A 16,661-nucleotide genomic window follows, 5' to 3' on the forward strand; every position below is an offset into this window, starting at 1 on the left:
TCCCAAAATATACAGTGCATACATGCAGTTTGATCCATAATATTATATTTATTATTTTTTTGCATTATTAATTTGTCTTACAAATTTGTCTAATGAGGCCAAGGTACATCACTTACAGTGCATCGCAGGAAAATAAAAGGTCGTCGTTTTCAATAACTTTGATCAGTAACTTTGGATTTCAAATATTTTAGAGTTTCCTAAAATCTTCGGTCCAAAGTTTAGGAAAAGTCACTCGAGCCACTATGACGAAAACACTAAGCAAGACTGTATCTGACACATTAAAGGAAATGATTGTAGAAAGGGGGTTGTGCTTGCTGTTAATCATTGAATTAGTGCAGAGGCTGGTATCTGCTCAGTGGACTCAGTAAGAGACAATGAGAGCACAAATGTAAAAAAAATAACACCTAGCAGAGTGGAAAGGATCGGGGGAAAACACATTTTTCTTATTTCAGCGAAGCCTGTCACGCACGCTGACAGTATCAAAGAATAGCTGGAAGACTTTTTGTGGTGGTTCTTATCAGTGAAGATGTTAGCTGTTCATCTCATTTCCTTCTTTTTCTCCAAACTCCAGGAGGACCCCACAAAGAAGGTGAGTGCTACACACACAAACACAACACTGTTTCAAACAGTGCATATAATTAATACACCCCTTGTAATGAGGGGGTTTGAAGCTCTACATTTATTTAAGTCTTCTCAATTATTAATGTGTAAGCTGCTAATGCACTGGATTTATGCTCTTAATTGGAAATCATCTTTTATATGCAACTCTACTCGCCACATTTATCATCAAAGATATATTTGCCACCAATGATAAACTTACTGTTCTAATGTGTAGTTTCTTGATTTACTTCTTAGGCAGTTCTATCAGGATTTATCCAGAAAGAGAAAGTGATTAAAAGAAGGACAAATCTCTGATGATTGCTTTGAGGATTTGCAGAAATGCACGTGACTAAAATTAAGTCAACGAAACATGGCAGAAGTCAGTACAGTAATATAAATGATCAAGGTGAAATGTGGGATCATTAGTCACTGCGTCACCATTTATCTTTATCTGAACAATCATTAACAACTTTCCCTGGCAGCGTCGCTGCTCCTCTTAGCCCACGTTGGATCGCACATTCTCACCCGGGACAAAGTATGGACACTCCTGCAATCACACTGTACTCGCTCACGCTACACTCACACTCTGGCTCTTATATCATAAAACCTCAGGGTGTTGTCCTATGAGCACATGCTCCACGGCGACGGTTCAGCTGTGAATACAGCACACGGGGTGTGGCTGATGATCTTCAGCTTTTTTGTTTTATACTACTTCCTAACTCATTTACAGAGACAGTTTGGCATGTTGAGTTACTGTTACCACAAAATCACTTGAAATATTTTTGCTCAACCTATCACTTGCAGTTTTCTGGTTCAAGCAATCAGTGAGTTTCAAATTCACATTAATAAACCCAAAATTCAAAACATATGTGAAAAGACATCACAGATAAATGAAAAAATCCTTCATATCTGAAATACAAGAAAAAAGTTGTTTTTTTTCAAACTTTTTCTCTGTTGATCAGATGTTCAGATCAATTCTGGTGAATTTTGATATGTAATATTCTAAAACTGTGATGAGGCATGTAACAGTAACAGAGGACATAAAAAGAAAACTAACTGAATGAGAGAAGCAAAAGTAGTCTGACACCTAATAAGAAAGTCCACAAAATACAAATGAGAGAGAGAAATATAAATTTTTCTCTCTTTCATCCCTTCTCATTCAAGTCCTGTCGGTGAAAATACAGCGGTACATCTCACTTTGTTTTGCACTCTGTGTCTTCTGTGTCTCTTTCTTTTTCAGGTCGACAGGTTTCTGCATGCAATGCGCCTCCATGACGACCAGTTAATTGATATCTCAGCTCGTTTCCAGGCTGAAATGAAGAAGGGGCTCTCAGCTGAAAGTTCGGCCGCCGCAGCTGTAAAAATGCTGCCGACACATGTCCGCTCCACTCCTGATGGCTCAGGTTACTCATGTTAATGGTTTATTTTATTAGGGCTGCTGAGCAGATCTTTAAAAAAAGAAGACTGCCATTGTTTAGAAGTAAAAGCAAGAGATTAAAGATCTTCCTTCTCTTTCAATCACTCTTGCAGAGAAGGGACAGTTTCTGGCACTGGATCTTGGAGGCTCCAAGTTTAAGGTGCTCCAGGTTAAGGTGAGAGAGGGGATGGGGGTCAGGAAGGGAGGAGTGGAGATGGAGGAGAAGATCTACCCTATATCAAAGGAGCTGCTCAATGGGAGAGCACCAGAGGTAAGAATAAAAAGATCTGAAATTAGATTTGAGGAGAACTCAACAAGCAAGAAGAAGAGATTTGAACTTTTCCCTCGTCATTGCCTTTGTCTTTGTAGTTATTTGACCATGTGTCAAAATCTCTGAAGGACTTTCTTCATGTAAAGAACATCAGTCTGGAGAAGAAACATCCTCTGGCATTCACTTTTTCTTTCCCCTGCGAACAGACCCGCTTGGATAAGGTATGACTCTCTACATCCAGACATCCGGTTTTCATGAGCTGTACCTGTAGTGTGTTATACTCCACGTGCTGACATCTGTCTGTCTTTTTAGATTTAGATCCCATAATCCTTCGAACCCCTTCTTTCCTCTTGCAGGGATTACTGTTGAGCTGGAGTAAGAACTGCCGGGCTCGAGGCCTTCAGGGGAAAGATGTGGTCCAGGCTCTCAGAGAGGCTATTGACAGAACTGGGGTGGGTTGCCAGTGTTTGCTTCCATAATTTACCCATAAACTATCTGCAGAAACCGAGACATGACGAGAAATATAACGTAAGATGAAGTGGAAAAATAAAGAGTTCAACCCATCTGATACCCACTATGTAAACTGAACAGTATAACCTGGTTTATCTCTTTAATAACTCCCTCTGCAGGGAATGGACATAGAAGTGTTAGCGATGGTTAATGATACTGTGGCGACAATGATGACCTGTGGTTTTGATGATCAGTACTGCGATGTAGGACTCATCATTGGTAAGTAGATTCACATAATTCAAACTAGTCTCTTGTGTCCTTTTACAGAAACTATTGTTTTGTATGAGTGTGACATGTACATGAGTAGCCATCACTCCAAACTTCTTTTATAGTTCATTTGAATAAGCATAAAGTTATCCAGTGTTCAGTAAAACAAAGCAAATGTTCTGCATTAAAACTACAAAAAATGTGAAACTAAAATTCTGTACTATAAATTGGGGTTTATTCTGGTTTCTTTTTTATCTAGTGAGCTTTTGGGGCTCTTAAGATTGATGCATAATTATCTAAACATAGCTAATAGATATTATCTAATCATAGATAACTGCATATTAGTGACAGGAAATAGCGCTGACTGTAAATGTAGAAGGCATTAATAACTCTGATTCTGCAAATCTACTCCAAACTTTGTATTTTAATTTTTGCAAAACACATGTTTAAATATTTTTAGATCAATTCTTATTCATGTTTTTTGTGCAAACAAGTGGAAACAATATTTTGCAAAAGAAGAGAAAGCACACTTACCCATAGTCATCTTGCTCCCTCTGCTGGTGTGCTGTGCATGTGTGGATATTGAATTAGATAGCAGTGTGAAGTGTAGACATATAGAGCCATTAACGTATCCCGTTTATTGTAATAATCTTAATGGAGTAAGTCTATGTATCCTGTGTGTTTGGGTGCTTACAGGCACAGGCACCAACGTGTGTTACATGGAGGAGCTGCGTCATGTTGACCTGGTGGAGGGAGACGAGGGCAGGATGTGTGTGAACACTGAGTGGGGAGGCTTTGGGGACGATGGGGCCCTGAATGATTACATAACAGAGTTTGACCAGGATGTTGATGCAACCTCTATCAATCCTGGAAAACAAATGTAAGGAAAGCAGCTTTGTCTTTTCTTTTTATATAAAATAGACTGTCCATTAAGACATCTTTCATTTATTTATGTTTTTCAAGGATAAATTTGAAATAGGTGCAACTTTCTTAGGGAAGTTTTCTTGTAATTTCTTAGAGTAAGGCAGAGGTTCCCAAAGTGTGGGGCCCGCCCCCTAGGGGGGGCGCAGAGCCATTGCAGGGGGGGCGCTGTATGAAAAAAAAAAAAAAAAGAGCGCTTGGACACTGTGGACAGGTTTTTGACGGAGCTCCCACATAAACGCAAAGCAGGAGATGAAGCATCGCCAAATATGTTTCCAAACCAACTTCCTTCCAAGCCAAAGACTAGAAAATATGGTGAAGCATATCTTCCCTTTGGCTTCACCTGCACAAGTGCCAAGGTAGGTCTCCCCTGCAAAATTAGTTTCCCTGCGTCGGGAGCACGCGCTGGGCTCTCCAAATCACGGACAAACAGTATCCCACATTCTTGATTTTTAGTTCACAAACACTTCTTGTAATAACTAACTACTCCTGACATTTTGGACATGTTAGCTCTTTATGCAGTAAAGTTACAGCGGGATACAAATAATATCAGGCTGATCCTGCCGTAATTTGTTCCCCGGTTCAAATCACGGACAAACAGCATCCCACAGCTGTTTATGTGTTTAAACCCATTTTGCACAGAGAGGCATTTTTTGAAAAATGTATTGACAGCAATGTTGAATATTATTAGACAGAAAAACAACTACACGTAAAATAATTACACCGTGACGCCTCTGCCTTTCTAAATGGAGGGACAGTAACTGCGTGTGTATATGTAAGCATGTAAAACCTGCAGATAGTCAGATTAACAGCAACAGTATTTTGTCTCTATCTGCCATTCTGCAATTCATCTCATGTAAACAATAACGTGGCGCACAGCGTGACGTGAAAAGAGGCACATACCTTTGACGCTGCGTGACGAACTCTGTAATCCTCGTCCACACGTAAACGCAAAAAAGGAGTTTTAAATAATCTCCGTTTTCGGTGAATCGCAACACCGTTTACGTGTTGACGAAAGGCCCAAACGCATAGAAACAGCTGAGTTTTCAAAAATACCCGTGTAGGTGTGGACGCAGCGTAAAAGAGTTAGTAGTGTATTTTATTACTACCTGTAATTTATTGCCGTTTACTTGTATTTGCTTAATTGTTTACTAAATGTTTGAGGTGTGAAATAAACCGCAATGGAGTTTGTAAACAAAATATGGGTGTGTGTGTTTGGAGGATGTGTTTGTGCGGGGGGGGGGGCGCGAACATTTTTCTTGTAAAAAAGGGGGGCCTGGCAAAAAAAGTTTGGGAACCACTGGAGTAAGGAATAGTTCTCCAGGCTTCTTGAAGGACTTTCAAAACTTTTCTTTGGATGTTGGCTGCCTTTTGTTCTGCCAAGAAGATCACACACTGCTTCAATAATGTTAAGGTCTAGGTTCTGAGGAGGCCAGTCCATGACTGATACTGTTCCAACTGGGAGTGTGTTTGGGATCATTATCATGCTGATAGTCAGACAGATGCCAATCAGAATTTTTCCAGATGGTATTGTGTGGTGTCAAAAATCTGATCTGATGATATTTTTCTGTATTCATAATCCTCAACGCCACTTGCTGAAATGCAATCCCAAACAATGACAGACACCACCGTGTTTTACAGATGGCTATAGACACACACTGTTGTACCTCTCTTCTGATCATCTCCGTACATCTTCACAATTAAACCAAAACTTTCAGATTTGGATTACTCACTCCATAAACCCTGTTGCCACTAAATTTCACTCCAGTTTTTGTGTATTTTGCCATATGTGACTCTTGGATAATGTTCTTCTGATGTAGATTTAGCACTGATGCTTTTTTTGTCCTCCACTTGTCCAGTTTCCACAGTTTTCTTAAGGACACACTGCACATCATAGTGAGACATGCCAGCTTTTCAGTTCTAGCTGTTTGGGCCTCAGCTTCTTGGTTCAATATTACCATTTTATGCTTGTCAAACTGTGGTATTTTGGGGATTTTTCATAAATTCAACTAATGAAATGGGAACAAACGATGTGTTTTTTGTGACAGGCTAACAAACAGCTCAATATAAAATTGGTTACAAAGCGCTGGTTCATCCCTTAAGTTAGGTGTCTTTTTAATGCTTGAACAATTCATTGGCCAGTATTGGTTTATCAAACTGAAAAAAAAAAACCATTAATTGAAAAAGTGTCTGCTACAAGGACGGGACTAAAAAGTGAAAAAGCAACCAATGTCTAAAGAAAAACTCTGAAGAGCTTTCAGAAATAGGTGGCTTAAGATGTTTGCTCAGTACTGTAGAACTCTGTATAAACCTTTGATCCTTTTCTGGTCTATTGTAGCTTTGAGAAGATGGTCAGTGGGATGTATCTGGGTGAACTAGTGAGGCTGGTTGTATTAAAGATGACTAAACTGGGACAGCTGTTTGATGGACTCGTGTCTGATGCCCTGATGACCAAAGGGAAGATAACCACAGCACACGTGGCAGCCATGGAGGAGTAAGTTGTCTTTATCTCTCTGGGTCACATGGTGTCTGTCCAAAATCAGCATGATGCCATAGATATTCATTTGTCTCAGGTACAAAAATGGTCTGAAGAACACCAGAGATATTCTCGTGGAGCTTGGTTTGAACCCATCACAAGATGACTGCATTGCTGTTCAACACGTCAGCACCATCGTGTCCTTCAGGTCCTCCAATCTGGTGGCCGCAGGGCTGGCTGCCATCTTAACCCGAATCAAGCAAAACCGGCATTTGAGGGCATTGAGGATCACTGTGGGAGTGGACGGAACGGTGTACAAGACACATCCGCAGTAAGTCAGTGTGGAAATCACTCAAACCCATATTAATTTACAACTATTGAGATTAATAAATATGTAACTGATAAAACACAAAAAGAGCCAGTACTATCAACAGTCCTCTTCCTTTCTAACTATGACTAATGGCTGCTGTAAAAAGTTTCTGATATTTTTTTAAAATCCAAAATAAATAAAAGTTTGAAGCAAAATCAATTAAACTTCACTGACAAAGAGCCTTGAGAAGAAACTAGGGTTAAGCAATGGATTAAATAAATGACCAGAGACATAAGCTGTTAAATGTGTCACGGCGAGTGAGAGGAGCCGTGTGGAAAATAAAGGAGGATCCAAACGCAGGCACTTGTACAGGTGAGAGGGTGGTTTATTAAACACAAAAATGGACAAAACAGCAAACGGAGAACTGAACTATACTGGGTTAACTAAACTACGGAGCCTGAACAAGAGCACAAACCTGAACACGAATAACAGCGAGCAGAAGACGGAAAGAAGGTTGACGGCAGGGAAACACACAGAATGAAGCAGGGTGGATACACAGACGGACCAGCAACTACAAACACAGAAGACGCGACTTAAATACACACAGAGAAACACAAGGAGATTACACACAGGTGGGGAACACAGCTGGGAATAATCAACAAGACGAGACAGGGGTAAAACTGAACACACTCACATGAGACGCGGACCTTCACAATAAAACAGGAAATGAGAACACAACACCAAGACGCAGACCTGATACTGAGAGACAGACAGAAAATGACACATGGAACTAAACCCACACAAAACATGAGAACACAAATCTAAATACCAATAAACAGAAACATGGAACTCAATAACAATAATCATCATCACCACCATCACCACAAAATGAGAAAATCCAAAACACCAAGATAACTGAAACACAAAGTGCCAGAGAAACATAAGGAACAATCCATAATGCAAAAGTAAACCAAAATATAACAAACTCAAAATACTGGGTCCAAACTGACCCAGAACCGTGACAAAATGATTGGGGTAAATTTGTCACACTTGAGTTTAACCTAACATCAACCACCCAGTACCACAGCTCAGCACTGCATTCACTACTCACACACAATGAGAATCCCCATGTGCACTATTTGACCTCAACTCTAGCAAAACTATAGGCTGTAAACAAAAGATGGACTATTCTGGTTCTGTGGAATTGCCTTAATCTCTCTGATGGCCAGCAGTGGATAAAAAGAAGTCAGCCTGTATAGAAGCCTATAGAAAACCTGCCTTGGCTTCTTTGCTCTTTGACCTGAGGTCTCAGTCATGGTTTTAGCATCTCGGCATCCCAATCACCAGTTTCAGTGAGTGAAAAAACTCCCGACAAGGCTTAAAAAATAGAGCTTTGGAATCCAGTGGATGATGTCTATGATAGTGACGCCCTGATCACCTCTGATAAAGTCAGTGAACCCAACACAACAAACAGGGCCTTGATGAAGAGATTGGAGATAACAGCATCATGTCCTCTCTTACCTGATGAGCTGCAGATCAGTAATATAAATACTTCTTAAGAAACATCTAAAATAGCCTGATGAAATATTGAATATTTTATGTTTCTGTCACTTCTATTCCAGGTATCCTAAACGTCTCCATAAGGTGGTGCGCCGGTTGCTTCCCGAGTGCCAGGTTCGATTCGTCCTCTCGGACAGCGGCAGCAGCAAAGGGGCTGCCTTGGTAACAGCAGTCGCCCAACGCTTGGCATCACGGAAGAGACAGGTTAGAGTGCTGCAAGTTGTATGCCTGTGTTTGTGTGATTCTTCACAGGTTAAATAAAAAAGAAAGGCTTAAATATCTGATAAACAGTATCTCTGGTTTTGCAGGTGGATGAGACACTGGCTCCCTTCAAACTGAGTCAAGAGCAGCTCCAGTTGGTCAAGGCCACAATGAGAGCAGGGCTGGAGGCAGGGCTAAAGAACAAAGGCCCCTCAGCAGTTAAGATGCTGCCCTCTTACGTTTACCATACACCTGATGGCACAGGTCAGAGACAAACGCTGACGTTCTTACAGGCCTCTTAATTAAACCCAAACAGCAGCTACACAATTAATACATTCAGCGTCACCTCTAGCTTTTGCAAAGATGTAACTTCTTTGCTAAAATCTTTTTTTTTAAAGTTTGTATTTCTAAAATATAAAAAAAGATCATAATTATTATTTTTTTTAACCAGAGCATGGAAAATATCTTGCTTTGGATCTGGGAGGAACCAACTTCAGAGCTATGCTGGTTAAATTCAAGAAAGGCCTTCAAAACAACACACGGCTTTACCATAAAATCTACACCGTGCCGCTGGAGATAATGCAGGGAACAGGAGAAGAGGTGAGAAACATGCATATACCCTCAGCACCCTGACAGAAAGTATCAAACTGGGTTTAGTCATTAAGTAATTAAATTAATTATAAGAAGTTGTACACTGCTGACAGTGTTGTCTAAACGAGGTAGGGTCTAATTCTTCCATTTGAAAAACAGTACTGAAAATATAACACACCGTCTGGGTTTTTTTTTCTCTCTGTTTGTCTCCAGCTGTTTGATCATTTAGCACAATACGTGAGTGACTTCCTGGACTACATGGGGATGAAGAAAGCACATCTTCCAGCAGGCTTCACCTTCTCTTTCCCCTGTGAGCAGACGGCCATTGACACGGTACGACAAAATAGTTTGTTGCAGCCACAGAAAACCTGGCTGCACCTTATTTTACAATGAAGTAGTAAAACACAATAAGCTAGACTTTGTATCAAAGTGATTAAATTAGAAATAGTATGCCCTGTGAGGGACTGGCAACCTGTCCGAGTTTAACCTGCTTTAACCCACCGTGTCCCTGCTGGGACTGGCTTCAGCCCTCAGATACAGTTGGATAAGCTGTTAAGAAAATTGACAAATGGATGGAAATAATTCTTATTAGACAACCAAACCACCTTGAACCTGTTCTAAATAATTACAAAACATCATATAGTGCTGTTAAAAGTACACAATATTTAGACAGTATCGCTCATTAGAAGAAAATTGTAGCTTTAAACTGTCTAAAAATCACACTGGTTCACATGGTTGTTTCCCTTCCAGGCTGGATGTTGTTCAAAGTCCTGTGGAGTATATTATTTGGTATCTGATTTCCTCAAAGTGCTGCTCTCATAAAGGTTAAAGGCCACAGATTGTAGATTGATGTAGCAAATCTGACATCACTCACTGGTTTCTAGAATCTGCATTTTAAAGCCTCAACATTTTAGCCACCAACATGTTAGTTTTTTGGAGCCAGAAGTTATCATATTTGGATGAGAGGGTGGCCTGTTATCAGTTAACACTAGATAGCTTGATTGCATCTGTAAACTGTATAGGGACGCATAAAGATAAAACACTGACAGACTAACTGAGAGACAGATAGAACTGAAAACTGAAGCACAAACTTGTTGTTCAAGCTCATACCACACAGAAAGCCACGTTACTTGTCAGATGGATGAAGGGGGGCATCACAGACATCATCATCAACTCATTCAGTTACATTCAGCTCCCAAGTCTCTTAGATCTATGGGCAAAGATCTCTAACATGTCCCGAGGTCACGGCTCAAACAAAAAGCCATTGTAGTTGCTGTGCCACATTTGTAGGATCATCCAGTTGTTGTCGTCATTATGTTTATTGCTTATTGTTTATCGTCCATGTGTCCACCTTTGACTATTTTAATGTAATTACACACATACATATATAGCTGTATTTAAATGTGCTTTACAAATAAAAAAACAAATAGTACTCACTGGCTATAGTTCCATGAGAAATGCTCCAAAAGAGATGAACACTTAGAAACACAGATGAGAGGTCCAATTCAGTGAATCCAATAAGCACAGGTGAGGCCATTGAAATAATAGACACTGAGTCATCTGTTAATTAAAGCGACAACATCCAGAACTCCAGCACACAGATAGAAAAATGTTTTTTGTTTCTTTTTAAAATCACCTCCCAGTGCAGCTGTCTTAAAAAATGAAAAACTGGCTATCGACGCCAAAATTATTTGTTGTGCCAGACTTGAAACATGACTTTTATTGCTCTAAAGTTGGGCATTTTAAAATATGAATCCAAGGGGACTGACTCCCTTTGGAACTAGCCTCACGTGGACATTAGTGGAACTACAGTTTTTGGCACTTGATCATTAGATGTTCTCAGAATGTTATTTACAGAACTGTTCTGTTAAATAAAAATGTAAACAGACTCCTAAAGCAGTAGCATTATTATTTCTGTAGCAGTTTGTAACCTTTTCAACCTTTGGATGTTCTGTAGGGTATCCTGGTCAGCTGGACCAAAGGCTTCAAGGCCACAGACTGTGAAGGACATGATGTTGTTAACTTGCTACGGGAGGCCATCAAAAGACGTAACGTGAGTCAATAAAAACAACAGAGTAAAGATTTAAAATGATGGCCACGTTTTAAACAGATGAGGGGAAGAAACGTTACATCAGATTGGTACACGTCTAGGCTAACAGGAACAATACAGTGCATTTGTGGGTGTGTGCACACAGGAGTATGACTTGGACATAGTAGCAGTGGTCAATGACACAGTTGGGACAATGATGAGCTGTGCCTATGAAGACCCTCAGTGTGAAGTTGGACTGATTGCAGGTACGTGACCTCAAGGGTGAAGAAATGCTAAGTTAAGAATAAGCTTATAGTTATGATGGTTCATTTAAGAATTTTAAATGCAAAGAACAGTATTATAATATTTGACGTAATAAGGAAATAAGCTATATGAGTCTGTTTTACAGGAACTGGGTCAAATGCTTGTTACATGGAGGAACTCAAGAACATTGAGAAGATTAGACAAAAGAAACAGAAAACAGAAGGAGACGAGGAGACACCTGAAGCAGTGGAGGACAAGGTGGAAGGACTTGCTTGTTGGGTGCCAATGAGCTAAAAACGCATTGTTAAAACATAATTAAACACTTTGTGTGTGTGTGTGTGTGTGTGTGTGTGTTTCCCTCTCTCAGCAGGATGATGGGTCAAAAGGAGATAAGAAGGCGGAGACTTCTGAGACATCAAGGATGTGTATAAACACAGAGTGGGGGGGTCTGGGTGATGATGGATCCCTGGATGACATCATCACACCTTTTGATGCTGAGGTGGACCACAACTCAGTAAACCCTGGAAAACAAAGGTATCATCATATATATGTATATATGATGACACCTGCTTGGTGCACACACGTAAAACTGGATGTTTTATGACAGAATTTTTTTTTTAAACATACTGTGACACATACTGTATGTGTCTCGTGTAGTAGTTATTTGGTGTTTTTGAGATTTATTCAGTAACTTGTAGCAAGTTGTGATGGTCACACAACATTTTACAAGTTTATATTTGTGTTTATAGGTTTGAAAAGCTCACCAGTGGGATGTATTTAGGTGAAATTGTCCGAGAGGTATTACTGGATCTAACAAGAGGAGGTTTGCTGTTCAGAGGACGCGTCACCGAAACCTTAAAAACACCTGGAATATTCCAAACTAAATATCTGTCACAAATAGAGAGGTAGGACAAACGATGCCTATGTGCTATTTTTTGATAGATTTTAAAGTATTCATAATTTAACATGAATATTGCATTTTCTGCTGTGTAACTGTGTTGTCTCCCTCCAGTGACCGTTTGGCTCTACTGCAAGTCAGATCTATTCTCCAGCACCTGGGGCTCGACAGTACCTGTGATGACAGCATCATTGTCAAAGAGGTACAAGATAGAAAGCAACATGCCACACAGTAACCTCCTACAGACTGCATCACAAATTCAATGTTTTCCTCTTTGACAAGGTATAAAAATGTTAACAATTAAGCCGCTGTGTATGTATTTTGACTCGGACCACGTCGCTTACTTCCATCAGATATTTTGATCTAGTGCAAACAATGCACAGGTGTAATTTGTTATAATCTTGGCTGTTTTACAGGGTTTTTTGCAAAGTGGAATACTGAGGCCAAAGACGGCTCTTAACTTTTATTTAGCCTGTTGGTATCTTAAAGAAAGATGCACCGGAAATTTTCTGTCTTCTCCAGTAACTCCATTCTCCAATAACTGCACAGAAACTGAAAGAACATATTTCAATGCTTTTAGCTCGACTGAAAGTGTTGATATGTGGATTTTTCTTGTGTGGTCCTAAATTATACACCATGTAGAGTCCTTAAATGGGCACTTAGTAGCCAAAGTTTTGTGAATGCCTGATTTAAGTTTTCTCATTAAGCCATGCTAGTGAGCCATCTTGCACAACAGAAAGACTAAACAAACTCTGGGTACACTAAACTAAATCTTTGCTAGTGTTACTGGTTACACCTTTGTTTGTGGACATCAGAAAGTCTAATTTCAGGGAGAAATTGGAGGAAAATCTAGACATTGTCCTTGAAAAGTAGCATTGTTATGTTATTATTTCTGGTATCGATCCAACCCTCCAGATATTAATGGAGAGAGGATAGAATGATTTTATTCTATTTTTCTCACATCACATCATGTACATAATGCTCTAGATTTTTCTGCCATACTAGATGAGATACAGCCACCAGTTGCTAGGGAAAAGTCCTGTATTTATTCCCTGATTATTTGGCAGTGATTTCTGCATTTTGCTGGCTCTCGCTGAGTGAAACAGGCTGCAAAGAACCAAAAACCTGCTTGTGATTTTTAGTTGCTAGCATACAGCCATGATAACCTGTAATTTTTCATGTTTGTCTGAAAATTCTCTTGCAACCAGTCGGGGAATAATCATTTTTCACTCACAACCAGTGGTTGCTGGGTTTTCACAGAAAAAGTCTGGCTAACAGTTAAAATGTTTGAAAAAAGGCTGGAAACTGTTTCCTAAGAGTATGGATACCTGGTTGAAATTAATGAACATAAACAGTCTTGCTAACCATAACTGATGGTTAAAAGCAGTCCAGATATCCAGATTAAAATAAGTTTAAATTAACAAACAATCAGTTGTGCTGTTGGAAAGATTCTTCAATTCATCTGCCTTTACTCTAAAAGCTTTCTGCCATTTAAATAAATAAATTAATTAAAAAATTGCTGCCCATAAGTCAAAATTTTCTTTATTATCTTGAAATTCTGAGCTAAATTTTGAGATACCTAACTTGAAATTTCCACAAAATTTTGACTTATGGACAGCTTTTATTAATTTTTTTTTACAGTAACAGAAATAAGGTTATCGTCAGATAAAGTTTGGGAAGTGGTTCAAAGAAATATGCTCTCTGCTTCCACCTTACCTTAAGGTTGGGTAATATTCTTCATATTATTTGTGTTGCGCATTGTCTGGCTGAGAAAACTGTGACGCCAGCAGACTGTTAACTCTTGCAATATTGATAAAGGTTTCCATTGTTGCTTAGGTATGTGGAGCGGTATCGCGCCGAGCAGCAGAGCTGTGTGGGGCAGGCATGGCAGCCGTGGTAGATAAGATCAGAGAGAACCGAGGACTGGACCATCTGAACGTCACTGTAGGGGTTGATGGTGCACTCTACAAACTACACCCACAGTGAGTTAATTTAATAAAAATATTGTTTGTTTGTTTTTGGGTGCAGTGATGTGTTGGGTGTGTGTCAGGTGTGTACTGTACTTTCATTTTAACCTTTCATAATTATTCAAACAGCTTGGTTAAAACATTTTCTTTTGTTTCTAGTTTTTCTGGAATCCTTCAAGAGACTACCAGAGTTTTGGCTCCTCAGTGTAACGTGACCTTCTTGCCATCAGAGGAAGGCAGCGGGAAAGGTGCTGCCCTGATTACTGCTGTGGCCAGGCAGAAGTGAGATCGTTGACTTCACACACCTGGAAAAAAAAAGATGTCCGAAGATGTTTTTTCACTTTTTTTCATTTAGTTGCACTGCAGTTTCTTTGTTTTTGTTTTTTTTGCACTACCAAAATTCTGTATTGGCCTAAGAAAGTGTCAGACTGTGTGGATGGAAGATGGAAGCATTGCTGTCTGTGATTAAATCACTGTTTGTAATAAATTTTAAAAGAACTGTAATTGGTTTTAATTGACTTTTATATTAAGGGTGTGTCAGTCAACACTCTGACACTATGTTTGCTTCAGCTTAGTTAACTTAATCCATGTTAGTTAAGTTAAATTGAAGAAAACTTCTTCTATTATCTTTACTGCTCACAAATAACATAAAATAAAATATTTCTAACTTGATAAGCCCTTCTGTGTTAATCCACGGTTATCTGTGTTTGCAATAAATCAACACTCTCATTTGAACTGAAATGAAAACCTGGCATAGGACAACCCACTGTGGTTTAATATATATGCTTCAAACCCAAACCCGCCACATTCCAGTGATCAAGTTACCAAGTTAGCTGTGTGAAAATGTCAGTCACAGCTGTGTGGTCACATGCCAAAATGAGAAAATCCCAGCAATCCTATGAGGAAGTGCTTGGTGACACTGGGGAGGAAGAACATCCTTTAAACAGGAAGAAACTGCCGTCAGAACCATGTTCGGGGTGGGGCAGCAATCTGTGGGCTGTGAGGGGTAAGAGAAGTGAAGTATGAGCATAGAGAGACAAGGACAAAACAAAACTTCAGAAGAGAGAAGCCAAAAAATTATTGTCAGGCAGCAGAAACATATAAACACATGTGGAGAGGAAATAGGTGAGTGGAGAAGAAGCATCGCGAAACTACAGGACGCTTCAGGGTCACCTGATCCAGCACAAACACAAGTGTCAAGCTTAAAAACTAAAGAGTGTGCATGTCCCAAATCCAAACTGGGAGCTGGTTCTAAAGGAGAAAGAGCTGATAGCTGAAGGCTCAGCGTCTTATTCTACTTTTAGAAACTCTAAGGTCTTAAATGCTCTGTTAGGATAATATGATACTATGAGGTCTCAATGATGTGATGGGGCCTAATTATTGAAGACTTTGCATGTAAGGAGAAGGATTTTAGTTTCAGTTGTTGATTTTAGAGGAAGCCAATCAGGCAAATACGGGAGAAATTTACTATGTTATTCTCCTCCCTGTCTCTCTGCAGTGTTTTGGATTAACTGGAGGCTTTTAAGAGAGATTTTTGAACAATCTAGTGTGGAGATGTTTTTCATCATTTCATCAGGTTTGAGTAAAAATAACCTCATTTTTGTCTGAATTTAAAGGTAGAAAATCATTCAAGCTTTTATTTCCCCAAGACATGTCTGTGATTTAAATAACTGATTTCATAGATAAACATGTGTATGACTGATAAGAAGTTGTAGTTAAATACATTTTGTTCCTTTCTTTTACTTAAACATAGACACTCCTTAGAATGACTTTATATTGTGTAACAGTTGTGAACCTGATGATTTATATGTAAGTGTGTGTAGAAAATATGTAATATTCCGCAAAAGAGAAAGTATACACGGTCGTATTGTGTAGACACAAATCTTTTTTTCACACTGTAACTAAAAGCAATTACCTGTGCAGCAAACTGTTACAAAATAATGTGTGTGTGTGTGTGTGTGTGTGTGTTTTTGTGTTTGTGTTTGCTTGTGGGGAGCAGTTTCTCAGTTTATTGATGAGGAGCAGGAGGAGGACTGGAATGCTGCTGACCACATTTCCTGACAATAAAAACAACCAATGCTCTGTTCAGTCACTGTACACTGATTCTCTGTCCTTGTGATCACCCGGCTCTCTCTCTCTCTCTAACTGTCTCTGCTGTCTCTGGCCATCTGTGCCATTTTAGTCATGCTCCCTGTCGCTTTTATCTGTCTGGCTGGAGCTTTGCCCAGTCTTTCTGTGTCTTTATCTGTATGTCTGCTTGCTGCATTAGCAGTCCAAGCAGAAACCTGAAGGACTCCCATGATAGACCACTGTTGAAAGTTTATTAATTAATTAATTTAAAAAAAAAAGAAGTAAAGATTGTATGTTTTGGCATTTTTGATTAAATTTCAGTCTGTGGTTAACTTTAAAATTAGTTTCATTAGGCAAAACTTACAATTT

General features: G+C 39.4%; 1 protein-coding gene across 1 annotated transcript; it reads left to right on the plus strand.

Moving 5' to 3' along the window:
• The first annotated feature begins 387 nt into the window (after positions 1-387).
• On the plus strand, positions 388-14,874 carry LOC116318812 (hexokinase HKDC1-like). The gene is made up of 21 exons (XM_039611525.1): positions 388-589; positions 1,841-2,003; positions 2,131-2,288; positions 2,387-2,509; positions 2,645-2,740; positions 2,918-3,017; positions 3,702-3,885; positions 6,265-6,420; positions 6,500-6,733; positions 8,335-8,476; positions 8,581-8,737; positions 8,925-9,073; positions 9,278-9,397; positions 11,022-11,117; positions 11,260-11,359; positions 11,503-11,615; positions 11,725-11,891; positions 12,107-12,262; positions 12,370-12,457; positions 14,092-14,237; positions 14,382-14,874. Exons 1-21 carry the CDS (start codon positions 527-529, stop codon positions 14,506-14,508), a joined length of 2,838 nt encoding a protein of 945 aa, XP_039467459.1. The 5' UTR covers positions 388-526; the 3' UTR covers positions 14,509-14,874.
• The last annotated feature ends 1,787 nt before the right edge of the window (positions 14,875-16,661 follow it).

This window comes from Oreochromis aureus, linkage group 1, assembly GCF_013358895.1.
Source record: "Oreochromis aureus strain Israel breed Guangdong linkage group 1, ZZ_aureus, whole genome shotgun sequence".
In the NCBI taxonomy this organism is placed as follows: Eukaryota; Metazoa; Chordata; class Actinopteri; order Cichliformes; family Cichlidae; genus Oreochromis; species Oreochromis aureus.

Coding starts and splice junctions, on each gene's coding strand:
- LOC116318812 (XM_039611525.1), top strand. CDS start 527: ATGTTAGCTGTTCATCTCATTTCCTTCTTTTTCTCCAAACTCCAGGAG. Junction 590..1,840: donor AGGAGGACCCCACAAAGAAG/GTGAGTGCTACA, acceptor TTTCTTTTTCAG/GTCGACAGGTTTCTGCATGC. Junction 3,018..3,701: donor CGATGTAGGACTCATCATTG/GTAAGTAGATTC, acceptor GGGTGCTTACAG/GCACAGGCACCAACGTGTGT.